This window comes from Vombatus ursinus, unplaced genomic scaffold (genome assembly GCF_900497805.2).
Source record: "Vombatus ursinus unplaced genomic scaffold, bare-nosed wombat genome assembly UNPS02014935.1, whole genome shotgun sequence".
NCBI classification, from domain to species: domain Eukaryota; kingdom Metazoa; phylum Chordata; class Mammalia; order Diprotodontia; family Vombatidae; genus Vombatus; species Vombatus ursinus.
In genome coordinates this window covers 1,273,548-1,293,269 of record NW_020954713.1, presented here as the reverse complement: position 1 = coordinate 1,293,269, position 19,722 = coordinate 1,273,548, and the positions used below count along the sequence as shown (strand labels likewise).

Here is a 19,722-nt window from a genome sequence, read left to right as displayed (position 1 = left end):
AGAGCACAGAAACGGAGAGGAAATGGTCTTTAGCTCTTGAGCATCTGCCAGTGCACAGGATTCTAATACGGACGGCACAAGGCTGTACTCAGGGCTTAAAGGAGAACCCACACAGTCTAAGTATTTTGAAGGACAGACACTGCATTTCTTTAACACAGAGCTAATGACCTACCCTCAAAGTGCCTTTTTTTAAGAGCCTTTTTTTTTGTTTTGCCATGAGGCAGTTGGGTTTAAGTGGTTAAATGACTTGCCCAGGGTCACACAGCTAGTACATGTCAAGTGTCTGGTTTGAGACCGGCTTTGGATTCAGGTCCTCCTAACTCCAGGATCGGTGCTCTATCCACTGCACCACCTAGCTGCCCCAAGAGCCATTCTTAAAGTAGGTGTTGGCATGATATGGATGGAGGGGAAAAAATCTCTTTAAGAAACAGAAAAACATTTCAATCAAAAGAGGAAAATGCAAGCATGACAGAGAAATAAACACCCATAATCATCTAAGAAATGAAACAATCACACAAAACCTACTTTTTAGGGGAAAGAAAAGGACTAGAAGTAGCAGGGTATAAATTTTTGAAAAGTGAACAAAACTTGAAAAATCTGAAATTAGAATTTAAAAATGCAAAAAACATAACAGCTTTTGGATTTTGCATTAACATTCGGTTTTGTCTTGCCTTCAGAACCCAGTGGGATAACCAACACTAGTGAATTTCCTCTAGGCAGCCAGGCATTAATTATTGTTGTCTAGTCATTCAATAAGCTCCAGATCCCTCTAATTACACTATTACACAAGCTCACAAGGATAAAATGATCAACCATTGTACTAGTGAAGTCTATGTCATCCCCTTGGGAGATAATGAAAAAGGAAATCTGATCATGCAGGAGAGCATGAGGATAACCCGGGTTCTCATTCTGGCCTGACTTCTAACCAGCCTAAACTGCCGAGTCTTCAGCTTCCTTTTTATAAAATGAAGGTGTTGGACTAGATGGATTAAGATTCCTTCTAGCTCTAATATACTAGTCTCCCTATAATCAATGTTACAGGAGGCTCTTATACCCACCACTCAGGTTTATAGTACAAAGCTTGGAAAGTGAGACCAAATTCAAAGGATATAAACAGGTAATTTTCAGATGAAGAGATTAAAGCTATCTATAACCTATGAAAAAATGTTCTAAATCACTGATTAGAGAAATGCAAACCAAAACAGACTCTGAGGTACCACATCACACCTATCATACTGGCTAACAAGACAAAACAGGAAAATGATAAATGCTGGAAAAGATGTGGGAAAACTGGAACACTAATGCATTGCTGGTAGAGTTGTGAAATGATCCAACCATTCTGGAGAGCAATTTGGAACTACGCCCAAAAGACTATAAAAATGTGCATACCCAGCAACAGCACTTCTAGGGCTGTATCCCAAAGAGATCATACAAATAGGAAAAGGACCCACATGTACAAAAATATTTATAGCAGCTCTTTTTGCGGTGGCAAAGAATTGGAAATTGAGGGGATGCCCACCAACTGGGGAATGGCTGAACAAGTTGTGGTATATGAATGTAATGGAATACTATTGTGCTATAAGAAATGATGAGCAGGCAGACTTCAGAAAAACCTGGAAAGACTTGCATAGTCTGATGCTGAATGAAGTGAGCAGAACCAGGAGAACATTGTACACAGTAACAGCCATGTTGTGCGATGACTAACTTTGACAGACTTAGCTCTTCTCAGCAGTGCAAGGATCTAAGCTATCTCCAAAGGCCTCAAGATGGAAAATGCTATCCACATCCAAAGAAAGAACTATGGAGTTTGAATGCAGATCAAAGCATATTATTTGCTGCTTTTTTGTTTTGTTTTGTTTTTTCTTTCCTGTGGTTCCTCCCATTTGTTCTATTTCTTCTTTACAACATGACTAATGTGAAAATATGTTTATTAGGAATGTAGGGGGCAGCAAGGTGGTGCAGTGGATAGAATACCAGCCCTAGAGTCAGGAGGACCTGAGTTCAAATCCAGCCTCAGATATTTGACACTTACTATCTGTGTGACCATGGGCAAGTCACTTAACCTCACTGCCTAGCCAAAAACAAAACAGAACAAACCAAAAAAACACATATGTAGAACCTATATCAGATTGCACACCATCTTAGGGAGGGGAGGGAGGTGGAGAAAATTTAAAACTCAAAAGCTTATGGAAGTGAATGTTGAAAACTAAAAATAAACTAAAAAAGAAAGTGAGACCAAATTGACTCATGAAATACAAAACTAATATAATCACAATACATTATAATTTCCCCACAACAACCTTGTGAGGCAGGTAACACAAATATTATTAACCCCATTTTTGTTTCATTTTGTTCAGTTGTTTTCAATTGTGTCTAACTCTTCCTGGGGTTTTCTTGGCAGAGATACTAGTTTGCCACTTCCTCCTCCAGCTCATTTTACAGATGAGGAAACTGAGGCAAACAGGGTTAAATGACTTGCCCAGATCACAAAGCTACTAAGTGTCTAAGGATAAATTTGAAATCAGGAAGATGAGTCTTCCTTGTGCCAGACCTGACACTCTATCCACTGGGCCAACCCCATTTTAGAGATGAGGAAACTGAGGATAAGGAAAGCTAAGTGGCTTGCCCAGAAAACATAAATATTTGAGGCATGATTTTATTCCAAGTCCTCCTCACTTCAAGTCCAATATTCTATCCACTAGATGTCACACTGCCTCTTAAAATTGGGGTAACTCAAAACCCAGTTTCAATTTCTCCCTTCTGATGAGAGAGGGTAAAGCAGGCAATTGCAGGTCAGGTAGTTGCTTGCTGCAGCAATCAAGGTTTAGGTGAGGGGATAAAGAGCTGAATCAGAAAAGTTAATAGTGAGAATGACAAGAAATACTAACAGGGCCTGACACACAGAAGCGATCACTGAATTATTTTGGGAATGAATGAATGAATGCAGTTTTGCTCACTGGTATTACTTGTTTCACACATCAATAGTGGCCTGAAGATGTTATGATTATAACAAGTTGCCTATAAGGCCTCTTCCAATTTTGATTCCATGATAAGAACAGCAATCAAAAAGCCCTCCCTTTGTTCTCCCATACAGCTCAGCAGCTCAATAGTCATTACTTTCTGCACAATGTTTGGAGAGAAATGTATTCAACTGACAGGTTTACGAAGGTTGATTATTACAAGTAGCTCTTGCATTTTTACCTGCACTCTTTTTTCTCTGAGAGGTCAGAGACAGAAGACTTCCAGAGCACCACAAGCAGCCCAAATAATCTTTCCTATCCTCACTACTTTGTACTTTGAGATAACAAACACACTTATTCTACGTTATCACAAAACCAAAACTGCTCTCTTTATCAACTGTCTTTTCTCAGTGTTCATCCCCCTTGAGCTCTATGTTGCATGTGACACTGACCATCCTACTCCTAGACAATCTTTTTGTGATACTGCTGTTTCTTGGTTCTGTGACCTGTGACAACTGCTCCTCAGTTTCCTTTGCTGCTTCACTATCCTTATTCCACCCTCTACCTGGGGAATACCTGGATATTCCCCAGGGATCTGTCCTGGGCCCCCGTTTCTCTCTTTGTGACTTCATCAACTCCTCTGGGTTTAATTATCCATCTCTTGTATATGACTTAGAGATCTATATAACAAACCCCAGTTAATCCCCTAAGCTTCAGGCCTACATGCAAATGTCTCAATTAGATGTTTCAGACTGGACATGCCAGAGAGATCTTAAACTTGATTTGTCCAACACAAAACTTATTTTCACTACCCTTCCAATTTCATCAATGTCTTCAGCTTCTCCCTCACTTCATATCTCCAATCAGGTGCCAGATCTTGCCATCCACTGAGGTAGATAGAGAGCTGGCTCTGGAGTTCAAATCCTGCCCCAGACACTAACCATGTGACCCCAGGCAAGTCACTTAAACTCTGTCAGCTTCAGTTTCCTCATCTGTAAAATGGGGAAAATAATAACATCTATACCAATCAGGGTTATGAGGAGGATGAAAAGAGATTTGCAAGGTGTTTAGCACAGTACATGACACAGAGTAGACACTATACAAATGTTTGCCATCATAATTATTTCTCTACTCGCACACCTGCTTCCCACTTGGCTAATTCTGACAGCCTCCTAACTGGTCTCTCGTTTATTTTCCACATGGCTGACAAAATGAGGCCTGATCTTATCACTTCCCTACAACCTATCTGTTGTTTCTGCTGTTTAGCTCCTTCACAATCTGGCCCCAGACTTCCTTTCCAGCCTCAATGCACATTACTCCTCACCTCATATTCTGCCATCCATCCAATCTGGCCTTTTCTCTGCTCCTCACAAACAACACTCTACACCTAGAACACATTCCCTTCTCAATTCTTACCTATACAATCAATCTCTTCATTCAAGTTACACCTCAAGACACACTTTCTCCATGAAACCTCTCCTGATCTGCCCCCCCTCCCTCACCTGCTGATGCTTTGCTTCACTATCTAGTATCTATTCTCTTTCTGGTTACTGGGTACGTATTTTCATATGCATATTTGTTTCCACTAAGAACGTAGGGATTGTTTCATTCTTTGTATCCCAAGGCTGTAGCACTGTGCCTGGCACACAACAGCTGTTTAATAAGCCATTATTGATTGATTCTCCAGGTCAGTGATAAAATTTTAAATAGCAGAGGTGCAGAAACAGATCGAGGGGCACTTCACTGGAGACTTCCTCCTAAGGTCCTGACAAGTACTTGGGGCCCTAGCTACTACTTCTGCACAATGAGTGACGCTGGACTAGATGGGCTCTGAGGTCCTATTCAACTCTTGATCAAAGATCCTGTAATTCGTGCCTACATGCTTTAATAGCACCCACTCTCTAGGGTTTTGTAAAGACAAAATGAGCTAACATTTGTAAAGTGCTCAACATAATGCCTGACACACAGGAGATAATTAAAAAACAAAAACTGCTCCCCCCCCACTACCTTGTATATATTTTTTGGCCTTATTTATTCTGTACATACTTATATGTACTTTTTGCTTTCCCCATTAGATACATGCAAGCTCCTTATAAAGACTGTTTCTGGCACTGAGGACAGGGCTTGGCACTTAGGGGTTTTAAACAAATAGTTAATTTGGTTGTTGATCGAGAGAGGAAAGCAAAAATATAATTTGAGCTCCCTCAGCAGCAGGCCATTTAATCTGTGCCTGACCATAAAATGAATCTAACAAATATAGAGAAGAATCTGGTTCAAGTATCAAGTAAAGAGGCATTCTCAAATCAGGTAAAGCACTATCAATGGTAAAGCATTTGTAGCAAAGAACCATACAAAATAGACAATGGAAGAGGTGCTCCCCAAATGTGGCACTGACAAATTATCCAGAAAACAGGCGAAATGATGGGTCAAAAACTGAAGACGAGGAGAGTAAAACTCAAGGGAGGATGGCAAAATGATACCAAGCATATGCTGGCCCTTAGTATTACTAAGTCAGTTCCTTGCTCAGGGACTCACAAAATCCTATTAGAAGGTGTCGAGTGACCCATCGAGGTTTGGTTTAGTCCCCTAAGTGGCACTGGTACTACTGTTTAAGCTTGGACCAGGATTACAGATGGAGGACTATTCTCAAATCTGCTGAAAATATGCCAGGGACTGGAGCTTTCTGTGAATTTGCAGTCTAGGTTCATTTAGAGGCAGCATGGTATAGCAGAAAGGGCACTGGACTCAAGTTAAAAGACTTGGCATTTAGATCCTGCCTCTGACACTTACTAGTTAGCTAAATGACCCATCAACACCTCCTTTCAGGAAAATGGAGCCGGAATATTTCCAATTAGACATCTCATGAATGTGAAGTGCTATAGAAAAATGTCACTCTTAGGTTCCATAAATTAATCTTAGCGGTACTAAAAATCTTACTTCTTTGACTTTCAGAGGTCTTCCACTCAGACTATGCTTGTTCAAAACTTCAGCAGCTTTTTTCATGCTTTCTTCCATCTTGAATTCAACAACACTATAAGCAATATTAAAAAGACATGAATGGAATGTCTTGTAACTTTGAAAACCCAATCACCAGTAAGTAATTAAAGAATACTTACGCGCATCCCTTTAGAAGCAGCCAGACCAACCAGAAGGGCAAGGAAAGAGAAAAAGGAAAAAAAAAAAAAAAGAAAGTAAGTGCAAAGAAAACAATTTTTTTTAACAAACTAAAAATGAAGTTCACATAAAATTAGTTTAAAATTAGCCCTTTTAAGGGGGAAGGTGACAGAAGAAATATCTTACCTATCCTTCCTTACTAAAAGCTGGACTCCATGATATCCTAGCTTCTACACATTACCAGGGTTGCCTTGTAGTTTCTGAAGTTATAATAAGCAGACCTAAATTCAGGTTCTCCAAGAACACTCCACAAACTTTAGATCTGCTCCCCTCTGTAGTCAATCAATTCCTTATCCTACTCATCCTAAATCCGTCCCTTCAATACATTAAATAAGCTTGTCCTATTGATTGTTCTAAGCCATCCTATTACACTCAACAGAAAATAGTTTAATCTATTTGCCAATTTTAAACTTTCAAGTTTTAAGTATATGATTTATGCTTTACTGGCACAAGGGCAACTTTTCAGAAACGTTTTTTCACACAACTTACAAATTCAGCAAACAACCAAAAATAACATTTTCTAGAACAAGAACACACGTTTTACATTAATATGCCACCGCCAGAGTTCCATGCATAATTCACACACAGCCAACTCCTCTATTAACAAAGAGACGATGCTACTATTGGTCCCCAGTTACCCAAATTAAACATCCAAACAGAATGCCAAAAAGCTCTTTGGACAACCATTTGGAGCAGTGGGACCCCCATTTGCAAACCCTCCCCGCCCCCTTTCAAAAGTATGGCAATGTCGAATATTACCTATTGGTAACATAGCACTCACTACCTTCCTGAATTCATTCCACTCCACGCCACCATACAGTTACATTTGTCATGTAGTAAATCCACAGAAGAAATTCTCTCAAACACTTACCCTTGACTTTCCTTCAGCGTCCATTAAGAGCTCCACGTATGTTACCTCACCAACTACAAATCAGATTCCAGACGACACATATACCAAGGGAGAAAAGCCAAGAAAACAATGGGAATTTAGAACAATCATCAGCAACCTTGTATGGAGCCTCTGCCTTATAAGAAAGCCCAGAAACACTCCATATTCTCTAAACCACCAAGCTAGGCATTACAGGTGTGCAGTAAAGGTAGATAAGACTAGTTTAACAATATGTCCTTGATTTTCCTCCCACCACAAACAAACAATTTCCACAGACTTCCTTCCATGATATCAATTTCCTGTCTGGAATACTCATTCATGACTAGAGGCAATCCAAATCTATAGGAAATATGCCTGCACATTAACTTTATGGGGAAGGGAGGAAAACATATTTTGATGGCTGTTTAAAGAATGCAGGTGAATGGTACATATTAGAATGCCACTAAATAGAAGATCCAAATGAGCACATAGATCTTGGCCCAGCACTTATCCTGGAAATAGGGTTCAACTGGTTTGCTACAAACCACAAAACCAGGGCAGCATCTAGATTCTCTTCAACAAATTATGATAGGCATTTATTTACTCCTGCTGCTTTCAACATTTCCCTTCAGGTGACAGAAATTTAATGCTCACTTTACATCTACAGAGAACAAGCCTTATACAATTCTGATCTTCACAAAGGTCAAAACCAAAGAGCATTTCAAAAAGCTAATTCTGCAGGTTTTCCTCAAGGTTTGGATTGCCAATTCATGACCACCATAACCAGATTGTTTACCACCAAGAATACAACTACCAAAATGGCTGCTGAGTTTGAAGGAGATGGCTTATTGAAGTTATAATTTTTAAAACCTGGCTAAAAAAAAAATCAGGGAGTCTATCTCTAAGCCAAGAGGTTTTATCCCCCTCAAATTTTAAAGAATATTAGTTTAATAGTGCCAAAGACCAAGTTTATCTTTGTTTGGTTTTGAACATTTCCACAAAAGTACAAGTTTAGAGGGGGCTAGGCAACAAGCTACTCAGGTTTCATGAAGGAAGGATATAGGACAGTTAAGATAAACATTTTGAATTTGATATGACAAACTATTTTAAAAGTCAAAGAAAAACACTAGCATTTTCTCAGGAGAAAGAAACATTTTGCTTTCCAAAATATAGTCAATAAAATCAAGTCCTAACTGCTGTAAAGTGTTTACAGTCAAGACAAGCAAATGAGTCCAAGTCTAATATCCAGGGTACTTTACCCTACCTAAAGTCTTCCAGTACAGCTAAACTGGAAATATTGTGTGCCGAAAGAAGAGGGAGAGATGACTAGAGGAAAAAAGTATTTTCAAGAAATCAATGGACCTTGTGACAAAGTTTAACTTTTTGCAAATATGTACTGGTTTATGTATAGCATAAATTGAAAAATGCCCAAGCATAAACAAAACAAGTCTAGCCAAAAGCCTAGGTATACTTTATTAAATTTAGATGGCCCCAATTTTACCATCTGAAATAAAAACAAAAACAATTCCCTGAGGCCAATTTTTTTCAATTGCCATTCATTTCAACAGCAGCAGCCATTAGAGGACCAACAGCCCTTGTCTCTATTTTAATGACATATTGTGTCAAACTGTGATTAAGACAAACCCCCAACTTTATTAACTATAAGAACATGATCTATTTACCAGTGTCCTTTAAAAAAAAAAAAAAAAAGGAAAAAAGAATCACAAGGTCTGACTCAAGTCAGGTATAACTTACTGCCAGATTTCAAATACTGGTACATGTTAAAGTCAGTGTCCATGTTCACCATAAACCATTTATAGAACTATGTGACTGCTACCTAAAAGCCAAGACCAATCTATCCAAGCCATACCTCCTTCCATGGTCACATAAATATTTTATAACACTCTTTTCTTCTAGATTACAAATGGAAATAGAAGGCTACTTATGTATTTCATGGAGCTTTTGATTCAACAAAATTCTACCTTTGGTTTATAATTATTTTGAGATCTAAACAGGAAAGGGCTAGACTAACTCAGTTCTCACTCAACATCTTCAAAACAATGAGGTCTCGGCAAAACTTTAGGGTTCAGTTTATCCTACAAAGAGACGATGGTTTTGTTTTAAGAGGGCTTCTTGAAGCTAGTCTAGACTTTAGCAAATTAATAGCCTTTGTTTTGTTTTTAAGAGTACTTTAGCACAGTAGTTAAAAGTACTTAGATGAATTTAAAAATAAAATTTGACAAAGAATTCACAAAAATTTTTGATTAAAAAATGTTTTCAGGTGGAAGGGACAGACTCAGCAACTACTTCGGTAACAATTCCAGATAAAAACCACCAGTGTGCTCCTCTCCCCAGAAGAGTTCCTGGCATATAGTAAGCACCTAATAAATGTATGAATGCACATTTGCTTTCTTCTTTCCCCCTTCTTTCCATGTGGGCGGGGCTGGAATTGCTCTAGTAGCTACTTAAGTATTGGTGTATATTAATGTTTAAGACTGTATCCAGTTTTAAGTATTATGCAAAAGCCAATTCTATGACAACTGAAGCGTGCAATAAAAAGAACCTGAATACAAGATTCTGAAAAACCCCAAAGATGGTCTCCTTTATCATGCATTTTTTTTTAAAAATGGAAATTAAACAGATAACTAAAACCATTTTCTCACTGGGAAAATCAATGAATCTTGCTCTACAGCAATATACAATCCAAATCAAAGAACTGAGACAACTATTATTTGTATGAATCTTAAATGGACAAAGCTAATAGTATTTCCCAACTCTGATTAAAAAGGGATGTTTCCCCTTTTCTTCCTCAGTCTGAAATGAGATGAAGGAAGGGATGTAATGTAGACAACAAAGTGTCACTGAAGAGAGTTCACATGTTTTAAGTATTATAATAAAAATCTACCAGAGATTTTATGGACAACAAGGGATATATTGGTTTAAAAAAAAAAAAAAAAAAAAAAAAAAAAAAAAAAAAAAAAAAAAAAAACCACCCAAAACCAACAAAAAAAACCAGAACACACCTCTCACCTCAAAAGCCAATTATCCACACCCAATATAAAGCAGCCATGGTTTAAAACTGGCTTTAGAATGCCTTTTCTGGGGACTCACAATATGTGTGACAAAATAATTTAAATCTGCCCATGACAGTTTGACAGGATATAGAAAGCTGAAGTAAAAGCTTCCTTTTCCCCAAACCCTAAGTAGGGATAATCACACCTTTCAAAATGATCCAAAGGGTCAAGAACATAATGGTAGGCTCATGCATAAGCTTCTGATTATCAACTTCACAGATGTGTATGTGCATGTGCACTAACTGGACTTTCCAAATAGAGGACCCCAATTATAGGACTCAGTCTAACTCCTATTGGGCAGCAAGCTAGACTCAATATTATTAAGGAAAAATGTGTGGAGGAGTTAAGTAAGGGATAATGTTAGATTTGCCCTATAAACTTTCAATGTAGATAAATTAATGTAAATTTAAACATTTTGCTAATCTAACCCTTCCCTGGATGTGTTCGTGAGTGTGCTTGTGTGTCTGTTTTCAGCCAGCAACAACTTCAAATTTATTTAGAACACTGCACAAATTTTATTAAGGGAGGATTAAGCACTTCAATAAATAAGTCTTTGCTTACCGAGGTAAACTGGCCACTACTATATGTGGTACTGAGAATAAATACTACTGACCTGCCTTCTTTTCTTCCTCAGACTGTGATCCATGAAGAACTTACTGGTGGTCCACAGTCCTGCCTCTGCTCCATCTGCCCCATTCCCCAGACAGCCCAAGTGAGCTAAATGCTGAGAGATGGGTATTCTTCATCCAGGGACAGAGATTTTACAATCTCGTTCTCATACAAACCTTATAACGTTTTATAACTGCTAGCTATTAAATTTAAATGTTTCCTAGATCACCTTTAGCTCAAATAATCTAATATTCTTTTTACTCAGTTCTAATACTCAAACATTTCAAAGACATATACCACATTTCAAGAAAAAAATACTTAAAATTAGATCAACTCTTGAAATTTTAAGGGAATTTTAAACTTGTTTTTGGCAAGTTGTTTGTTTAACTTTTCCATCCAGCATCCTTGTTGCTGGTACCAGGACTGGTTTGTCCTGCTCACCCTCTCCATTCAGCAAAAAAAGAAAGAATGAGAATCTCATATAGGAGAGGGTAAGGGCAGGCAGGTAGTCAAAATAAGTGTTTTGGGTAGCTAAACCTTCCTCCTATCAGACTCTAAATCTCAAGAGTCTTACAAAAGAGAAGGGCACTGGTAAAGGAAAGTGGAGGATGTTTCTAATCCTTCCAAAAGGCCCTTAGGCCTCTTCCAATTTCCAGCTGTCTGTCAGTGGGGAACACTGTTCTATGAAACTTCCTTTTTGAGCAATATGATTACTGGTAGCTGTAGTTTCAAGTCTGCCAAAAATCCTTCTTTAATGGAGAAAGTTTCTAAGTCACATAAAGTCCTAACTCTCCAAAAGTCTAATTTTTAAGAATATTTCACATTTTATCATGTCACTATTAATAATCTAGAACCTTTAACATAATTAAAAGAAATAAACGAATGACCCAACATTTAGAAAATAGACTTCGAATACAATATTTTGATTACTTAAGCCATGAAAATCATCAAGGACCCAATGACCTAAAAAACTAGAAGAAATAAGATCCAAACAGCACACTGTGTAGTGTGGGCAATTAGTTTAAGTAAAAAAGGGAAAACTGATTCATAGCACTAATGCTAGGTTCATTTAAGGCTAAGAGGGTCAGTTATACTGTTTTCATATTTACAGGTTTATTTTTTACTAAGGTCCACAAGGCTAAATTAATACTCTATCTTCACCAATCAGCCAAAGCTACAAATCACAATGGTATATTTTTTTTATGGACTCTTAGAGGTCATGCCTAAGAAAAATGCTAAGGCACAATTATTTGTCTTATATATTAGCTCAATATAATAAACAGGCAGATCTATGGGAAGAAAGTTAAAATGGGGAAGGGGGAACACACACACACACACACACACACACACACACACACACACTCTTACTTGACAAGGAGGATGTTAGAGCAGTATAGCCTTAACAGGAGATCACTCTTGAAAAAAAGAACCCAACTCTGCTCAGCGTTAGGTAGTATGGCATACTAATCCAAAGACTTCAGTTTCGGGTCCTACTTCTGTGCCTCAGTTTCCTCATCCAGAAAATGGGGATATTTTCTGCACTATCTCCTGTGTGTGGTAATCAAGTGATACAATGCATCCAAAAAATGCTTTGTAAATAAGGCACAATGTTAACATGGCCTATTATCTGGTAAGAAATTATTTCATATTTCAAGTCAAGAATGCCTATAAGTCTGATTTTCATTCCATTAGTTGTGTGACTAAAAGTAGTAGTTGACCCTTACCAGGGCCAATACTCTAAATACTTATCACTGAATTGTGGCTTGTCTTGTATAAACCAAACCTCTTTTGTTACTATATACAACTATCACATGCTAAATCTTTTCTAATGCTTTTATATTAATGTATTATCTGTATTTCTATACTGAGCAACAGCCAATTTTCATAAAATGGATTTGCAACACGTATAAAGCATTTCTGCAAAAAAGATCTGTAATCACTGAAAACTAACTTTTGGGATGCTAAGATGTGGAGAGAAAAAAGGGTTCCTAGACAGCTCTCAATAGAACAGTTTATCTTTTAAAAAGTCATTTGGTAGGTAAACATGGAAAAAATGGTTATTTTTGTATTCAAATTCTCTTTTAGACTTCATACACTGAAACTAGGTAAACCATTAAAAAAAACCAACTTTCATTCTCTTTCTTATGAACCCCTTTACCTAAAGTCCAATACTGCTGACAATTATTTAGTTCAACAGCAAATTCATTAACCAATACAGGGGAGCTCTAAACAAGAACATTTTACAGTTCATTAAAAATATTGATTTACTGCACACCTGTAATTCTAAATTTCACCACCAAAAAAATACACAAAATGACTGAACCGGGCATTCAAAGCAATGCACCAGGGGACTATGAGAACCAGTTTGGAGAAATCTGAGTAAACCACCGTGCCGTCTCCATACTTGATATATCCAGTGCAAAATGGCAAATTGAGGTGAACTGCTTCTACATCCAGACACTTCACTGTTGCTACTAGCTTTAGATCTTCCAAACTTAATTGCTGAATGGTAAAGCAGTCAAAATGTCACCTACTTTCTCCATTATGTCCCAAAACTGGTTCACACACTCCTAAAAAATGAAAAATTGGGCCTGTAATCTCTTACAGAGTTCTAACAATTACATTTTCAAAGCTACATTCCTGGTTCTTGGAACTACTATACCTTATGTATCAAAAGAAGTATCAATTCAGTGGTTCAAACAAATCACAAGAGCACAATTTTGGGAGTGATTCCAAAGACTAGTTAGAATAAGACCCAACTGTACTGTACAGCAATTCTAAACAGTGTTGAAGCAGCAGTCCCAAAAACCAAGAACAATGCATCTGGGATGTAACATGACAAGTCCTTCAGACAAAATGAATAAATTTCACTGTTGCCCTAGGAGCATGGCAGGAATGATATGGCTGATCAAGGCAGGAAAACAAATCTCACACCCAACATTCTTCCATCCATGTTATCTGGAGAGAAACCACATAATACTTGGAACGGCATTTATAGTACTTAGGAAAAAACCATATAAAGATATTCATATTGCCTAGTAATATTTCTTACATATCATGGTGAAATTCAGTTATAGTGCAGTACTCTCTGTGATCATTCATAACTGCAAAACTAAATGTGATGAACCCTAACCATACCAAAATGGCCAGCCAAAGCAACATCAGTTCATATAATTTAAACTATTACCAATTTGAAAATCAAGCTCACATATTTGTTTTCAACATGAATGTCCCTACCCACCCCACCCCCAACCCAATACCCTGCAATCCTTCAAGAAAACCCATTACCTGTAACTTCACTAATTTGTCTCTAGGAAGGGAAAGTTCAAAACAATGTACAAAATTTGTTTTTCCCACCCTCTACCAACACTTTATTCTAGAACAGGGCCCAAGCAACCTCTTATCTGAGTGCCACCCGTAAGGCCAAACCATTTCTATAAACAGTTACAGGAATAAGAATACAGAAAGGAAAATGAAAGGTAGGGAAAGGAGAACCTGGGATAGGAGGTAGAGAAAGTGGACATGGAGAAGGGTGGAAAATGGATCAAAAACCAAACACTATCAAGAAAAGTCAGATGCTGCATGGTAACAGTGCTGTTTAGGCTGCTTACCCCCTGTTCTAGAGGAGATTAAACTTAAATGTAAAGTTGTTACCAGGGCCACAACCACTGATCATCTGGAGGCACTAAATTTCAAACAGATGCCTATTTTAAGCCATCAAGTCTCCATTCTACTCTGCATTTTACATAAAAATGGCTATGGAATGTTTTTCAATTTAGACCAAGAACAAGTCAAGCTACTGAATTTTGATTCCAGGAGAGACATCCACTTGTACCAGGATCAGCAAACTACCTTGCCCAACTGCATTAAAGGCTTCAAAAATCCTCACTAATGTAGATAATTCAAAAAATATTCCCTAAGACAAAAAGGCTCCTTTCAAACTTAATTGAAGCCCTATAATCCATATTTAACCAATAGTATCATTTGTAGGTCAAGCGACCACACAAACTACTCTCTTTGACACGCAATTGCATGACCATGAAAAACCAAAAAGGGCTTTACTCTAAAGCCTAGACAAAAAAACAACTTTATCTAGCCCAAACAGCCTCAACTGACAAAAAGATTAAATTATAACCAAGGAAATAGCCATAAGGAAAGATGACAGACCAACCTTTTACCCTACTCAACACCAATACCATTACCTTTTTCTTTGACCAGGTCTTTAAGGGACTGCCATTTCACATCAAATGGTATATTTGTAATGAAGGCTCTGTATCTTTTAGTAGGGTTGGCATAGGGTTCAAATCGATTCCCTCCTCTTTTCACATTTTTCTCCTTCCTCTTCTCATTTTGACTTGATCGTTCACCTTCACTATATTAGAAAGAAAAAATACACTTGTAAGTGTATGGCATAAATGAACATCTTTACATTTGTACTTAAAGTAGTTATACTCATTTTTGAGCTGGTAGAATTATCTAATATCAAACTATGGTACTACACACACACAAGACTGAAACCTATCTACTAACCCTGACCTAAGAATCCATAACACTTCCCCTTCCCTCCCATCTACTTTCCAGCTGGGGAAACCAAAGTGAAAAACTAGAGTAACTGAACACCACTGGAAAGGACTGTAGAGAAACAATCTCAAGCGTAGAGAGAGTGGAGGCTACTTACAATGTACCTTTAACACAGCACGTGATTTTCTCCTTCCCCTCAAATACCTTTGTTTCCTAACTACCTTATTTATTTTTTCATCATGTACTCTTTTCACTGTGTGGAGGATCTAAAGCTTTTATATGTTAACATCCAGGAAAGAACCAAAATTTAAACAAGAAAAACAAATTTCTTACTATACATTTTAGAAGCAAGATCCAAACATTTCTTTTGTCACACACAAAATTCTATAAATTTGATCATTCTTTCTTGGACTTCAAAGATGCTGCTGCCGCCTCCACCATATGCAGATCACACTGAGCATCATCCATGGCTTTGCACACATCTATATCTCTGTGACCAATGGCATGCTTTTATGAAACAGCTAGCTTAGAATAAGAGGCTTATGGTCATGGAATAGTTTTTGTTGTTTAGTTACTAGGCCCATATAATTCTGGCCTCATCAGGACACCATCCTATACAAGATAAATGGTCTGAACTTACTTTATACTTTATGTACTTTTAGCCATTCATTCCATTATGGCACACCAAGGACTTTTCTTCCTCAGTATAGGTATAAACTACAGGTACTTACTATCACTACACAAAAGCAATTAGCTACAGTGTTAAGACAGATTAAGCTTGTCTCACAATATTCTCCATTCATTCAGAAGCAGTATTAGAGGACCAGTTAATGGAGACAGGCTACGCAGAAAACAGAACACAGAAAACTATTCCCCCCCCCCCCCCCCCGCCCACAAAACACAGCTAAAAGAAACAGAACTAGGCCGGGATTCAAGGAAAAGAGAAACTAAGGGTTTGAACTCTTAATCCTTCCCTGACTCAAAATTAAGCAAAACTTTTCAAGGTCAAATGCAGGCTATAAGTTAAAGGTTCTCTTTAGCCACAGACCAACACCTCTCTATTCCATAAGAAACCCATCAAGCACATATACACCCAGGGGTGTACATTCAAAGTCTTGGCATGCAACAAAAACAAAAAATACTATGTCTAATTAGATTCTGAAAATTACTGTAATAATTAGGTACATATTTCATGCTATGTAACAAAATGTCTTCCCATACTATTCACCTCTTTGTTACAGAACAATACAAGGAGATGATTTCAGCTAGAAGAGAACAGGTAAGTGATTTAAAGGCATTTTGGTTAAGTAGCCTGACCACCTATCCTAGTCACTCAAAAGTACTAGTTTTCTGGTTTGGAGCTAATACTTTATCATATGGATAGTCTTTCAAGAATAAACTCACAGCACATAATTCCTACAGGTTCAGCAACATCACTAACGACCAAAAGGTGATGGAAAAGGCAATTTACTTACTATGTAACCAAAACCTTCATTTAACATTTCTGGGCCCTAAATTTCTTTACCAAAAAAAATTCTAACTCTTTTCTAGTTGTAAAAATTTTGTATTGTGAACACGAATTCAAACACTCTAATCCCGAAACACAATGAAAATGCCACAATGCAGAAAATCTTTTAAAATTACAACTGCTGTCAAGGTGGATATTAGATTTGACATTTTCTTAAAATGCTTCTTGCAAAGTAATTGCTCTAATTTTATATTTAATTTTAATTAGTCAGGGCTATAGTTTGCATGTACTATAACTTGCATTTGAAAATATCTTTTGAGAGGTTTTTTTAAATAAATAAGATCATACATTAGCTTTAGCTCATTGTTACTGAAATTCAATACTTGTTACCAAGTTAAATCATACACATTCCCTTTATGACTCCTTGAAAATATAACATACTGCCTGCTTAAGCAAAACCAGAACAAAAGCTAGCCTGTCATCCTACTAAAAATATGATTATTAATTTAAAATAATTTAGTGTAATCTCTAGTTTCTAACTGAAATACTGAAAAATGCCTAATTTCAGAGAGACAGTCTCAGAAGTCGTATAGAAGAGTGCAGAATTTCAGGAGACAAGAGACAAACAGGATAGTGTCAGTACTACCATATTAGATTTAATTATTACTTTCAAAAAACCCCAAGCGGCACATGATAAATTCATGGTTTCACATATGATTGCTTTTCTGCTCTTCTTTAAATACAGAAATGTTGATGTTTAAGTTTATATTAAACAAGAAAGGCAAGGTTAGGGATGAATTAGCAAAGCCAAAGTTCAAATCTGAGTGCTTTTCCCACTACATCACACTACCAACAGCTATAGTAGTGAACAAGGTTCTTGAAGGTTCTCTAATCTGCTCCCAGGGCCTTTATAAAAGAAATCATTCTCCTACCTCCTTTCCCCAAAGGCTGGAAAAAAGAATTCAAGAACTGTACTGGATTATTACACAGTAATCCATTATGAGTGTCTTTGCTTTAAAAATTTCATTAAGATTAATTCTTATGAAAAAAGCAAACTTTATAATGGTAGGCCAGCCTTGATGCTTTCAAGTTACCATCAGATTATCTTTGCATTAGAGAAACGTTGCTGCAGTCACAAACTCATCTATTTTCTTATGCTCAGGATTTAAAACGCAGTTTAGCAACTCGGAAAAGAAACAGAAATTAGGTCATCTAATTGTACTAAGGCTTTTTGAAGATCCAAGGTAAACAGCGCTCTACCTCCCTACCCCAACTGGCAGAGGGAGCTAGGAGAAAGGGTTAAAAGGAGAAAAGACTTGAAACGAGGACAAGGCAAGAGTTAAGCAAAGGAAGACCACAATGAATTCTGAGATTATCTCGTCCAACCCCTTCCTTCTAAGAGAAAACTAAGGCCCAAAGAGCGAACTACCTTAAGTCACACAAGTATTAAGTAGCACAGCAATTGAATCCAAACCCTTACACTAAATCCAGAGGTTCTTTGGGTACGATGACCAGGCCAGAGGGTGGGGATAAAATGCGGAAAGAGCAGTCCCCCAGGGAAGCAGAGCGGGGTGCAGTCCTGGGGGGAGGGTGGGAAAAAAAAAAAGTAGAGCGCCCTTGTGTGAGGCCTGTCCCTCCCCTGGGTAGCCCGGCGCTAGGGTCTGACACAAAGGCCACTACGTTTTCTCATTTGCAAGTGGGGGAAAAGAGCCGGGCCTGAAGCCACGCGGGGAAGTTGAGAGGAGGAGATTCGGGAGGGGGGGAGTGTTGCAGAGGGGAGGGGCGGAGCCAGGGAGAGGAAAAGGGCGCCGGGGAGAGCGGGACTGTGCGGGGGGAGGGGGGCTCTCACGGGGACGTGGATCGGAGGCGCGCGAGGAGATGGGGGGGGTGCGGGGAACACACGTAGAGGGAAAATGGGGCCTCGTAGGAAGGGTGGATCAGACCGCGCGTCGAGGAGGAAGGATGGGCCCTCGTGGGGAAAAGGGTCATGGGCCTGTGGGGGGGAGGGATGAGGCTCCGCGGGGATCAAGACCGCGCATGTGAGGAAGGTGAAAAAGGATCGGGTCTGTGGGAGGAAGAATGGGGCCGCGTGTGTCGCGTTGAGGGGAGGGGGATGGGGCCGCTCGTGGGGGGAAGAGGAAAAGGAAATCAAGTCGAGGCGTGGGGGGCGGATACAAGAGAGGACTAGGCCGCGCGGACTGAGGAGGATGCCGGGGCCCCCGTGGGCAGCTGGAGGCTGCGCAGGGAGCCGGACCGGGGCTGTGGCCTCGCGGGGTAGGAGAAGGGTGGGGCGGCACCGTGAACAGAGGCCTGGCGTGGAGAGGGGAGGGAGCCCAGCTAACGGAGCCGGGGCTGCGGGGAACGCCGGGAGGCACAGGCCCAGTTAATGCCAGGCGCCTCCCCACGGAGCCCCAGGCCCGAGAAGGACGAAGAAGCCTCACCTTTTGGTGGTCGGAGTCCCGTTCCCGCTTACTGTTCCAGGCGCACCGCTCTCCTCCTCCATTTTGGATTCAGTCGCCGCCACCTCCACAGCCGCTTCCACCCCTGCCGCCATTTTCTCCGCTTCTGGGCTTTGTGTGAGAGAGCAGGCAGGAAGGTACTGCGCCTGCGCATTCACGTGACACCGAAGAGGTCCAATAACGCTTGAGCGAGGCCCCACCTTCTACCCATACTTATGTCCCTCGTTTCGCCCCGCCCCACTTCTGCGCAGGCGTAGAGCCGAGGGTGAGTCGCATCTATGCTAGCTTTCCAGTTTTCAGTTCTGTTCATAGGATCATACGTTTAAAGCCACTTAAGGTCACTTGACCTTAAAGATTATCTGGTCCAAAACTCTCACCTTACAGAAGAGGACTCTATGGCTCTGAGAGTTTAAGTAATTTGCCTCAAGTCATACAGGTAGCAAATAGCTATCTGGGATTTGAACCCAAGCCTTCTCATTCCCAAGTGCTGTGACCATTCCACACCACCTGTCTGAAGTAGTTAAGGTTTTTTTGAGAGGCTCTATGCTGTAGGAAAATCACTTGGGCAGCTAAATGGAGGATGGACTGG

At 39.2% G+C, this 19,722-nt stretch overlaps 1 protein-coding gene across 4 annotated transcripts in view; it reads right to left on the bottom strand.

Annotated features, from left to right (window-relative positions):
* The window catches only part of HNRNPM (heterogeneous nuclear ribonucleoprotein M), a 41,582-nt gene extending 22,318 nt beyond the window's left edge, over positions 1–19,264 (bottom strand). For all 4 annotated transcript variants that reach the window (XM_027844235.1, XM_027844236.1, XM_027844238.1 and 1 more), the window contains exons 1-5: positions 19,116–19,264; positions 14,888–15,057; positions 7,006–7,058; positions 6,077–6,084; positions 5,898–5,991 (exon numbers count right to left, since the gene is read on the bottom strand). In XM_027844235.1, the coding sequence (XP_027700036.1) occupies positions 5,898–5,991; positions 6,077–6,084; positions 7,006–7,058; positions 14,888–15,057; positions 19,116–19,228 (438 nt within the window). In that variant the 5' untranslated portion in view covers positions 19,229–19,264. The remainder of the gene's footprint in view (positions 1–5,897; positions 5,992–6,076; positions 6,085–7,005; positions 7,059–14,887; positions 15,058–19,115) is intronic.
* Positions 19,265–19,722: the final 458 nt, after the last annotated feature.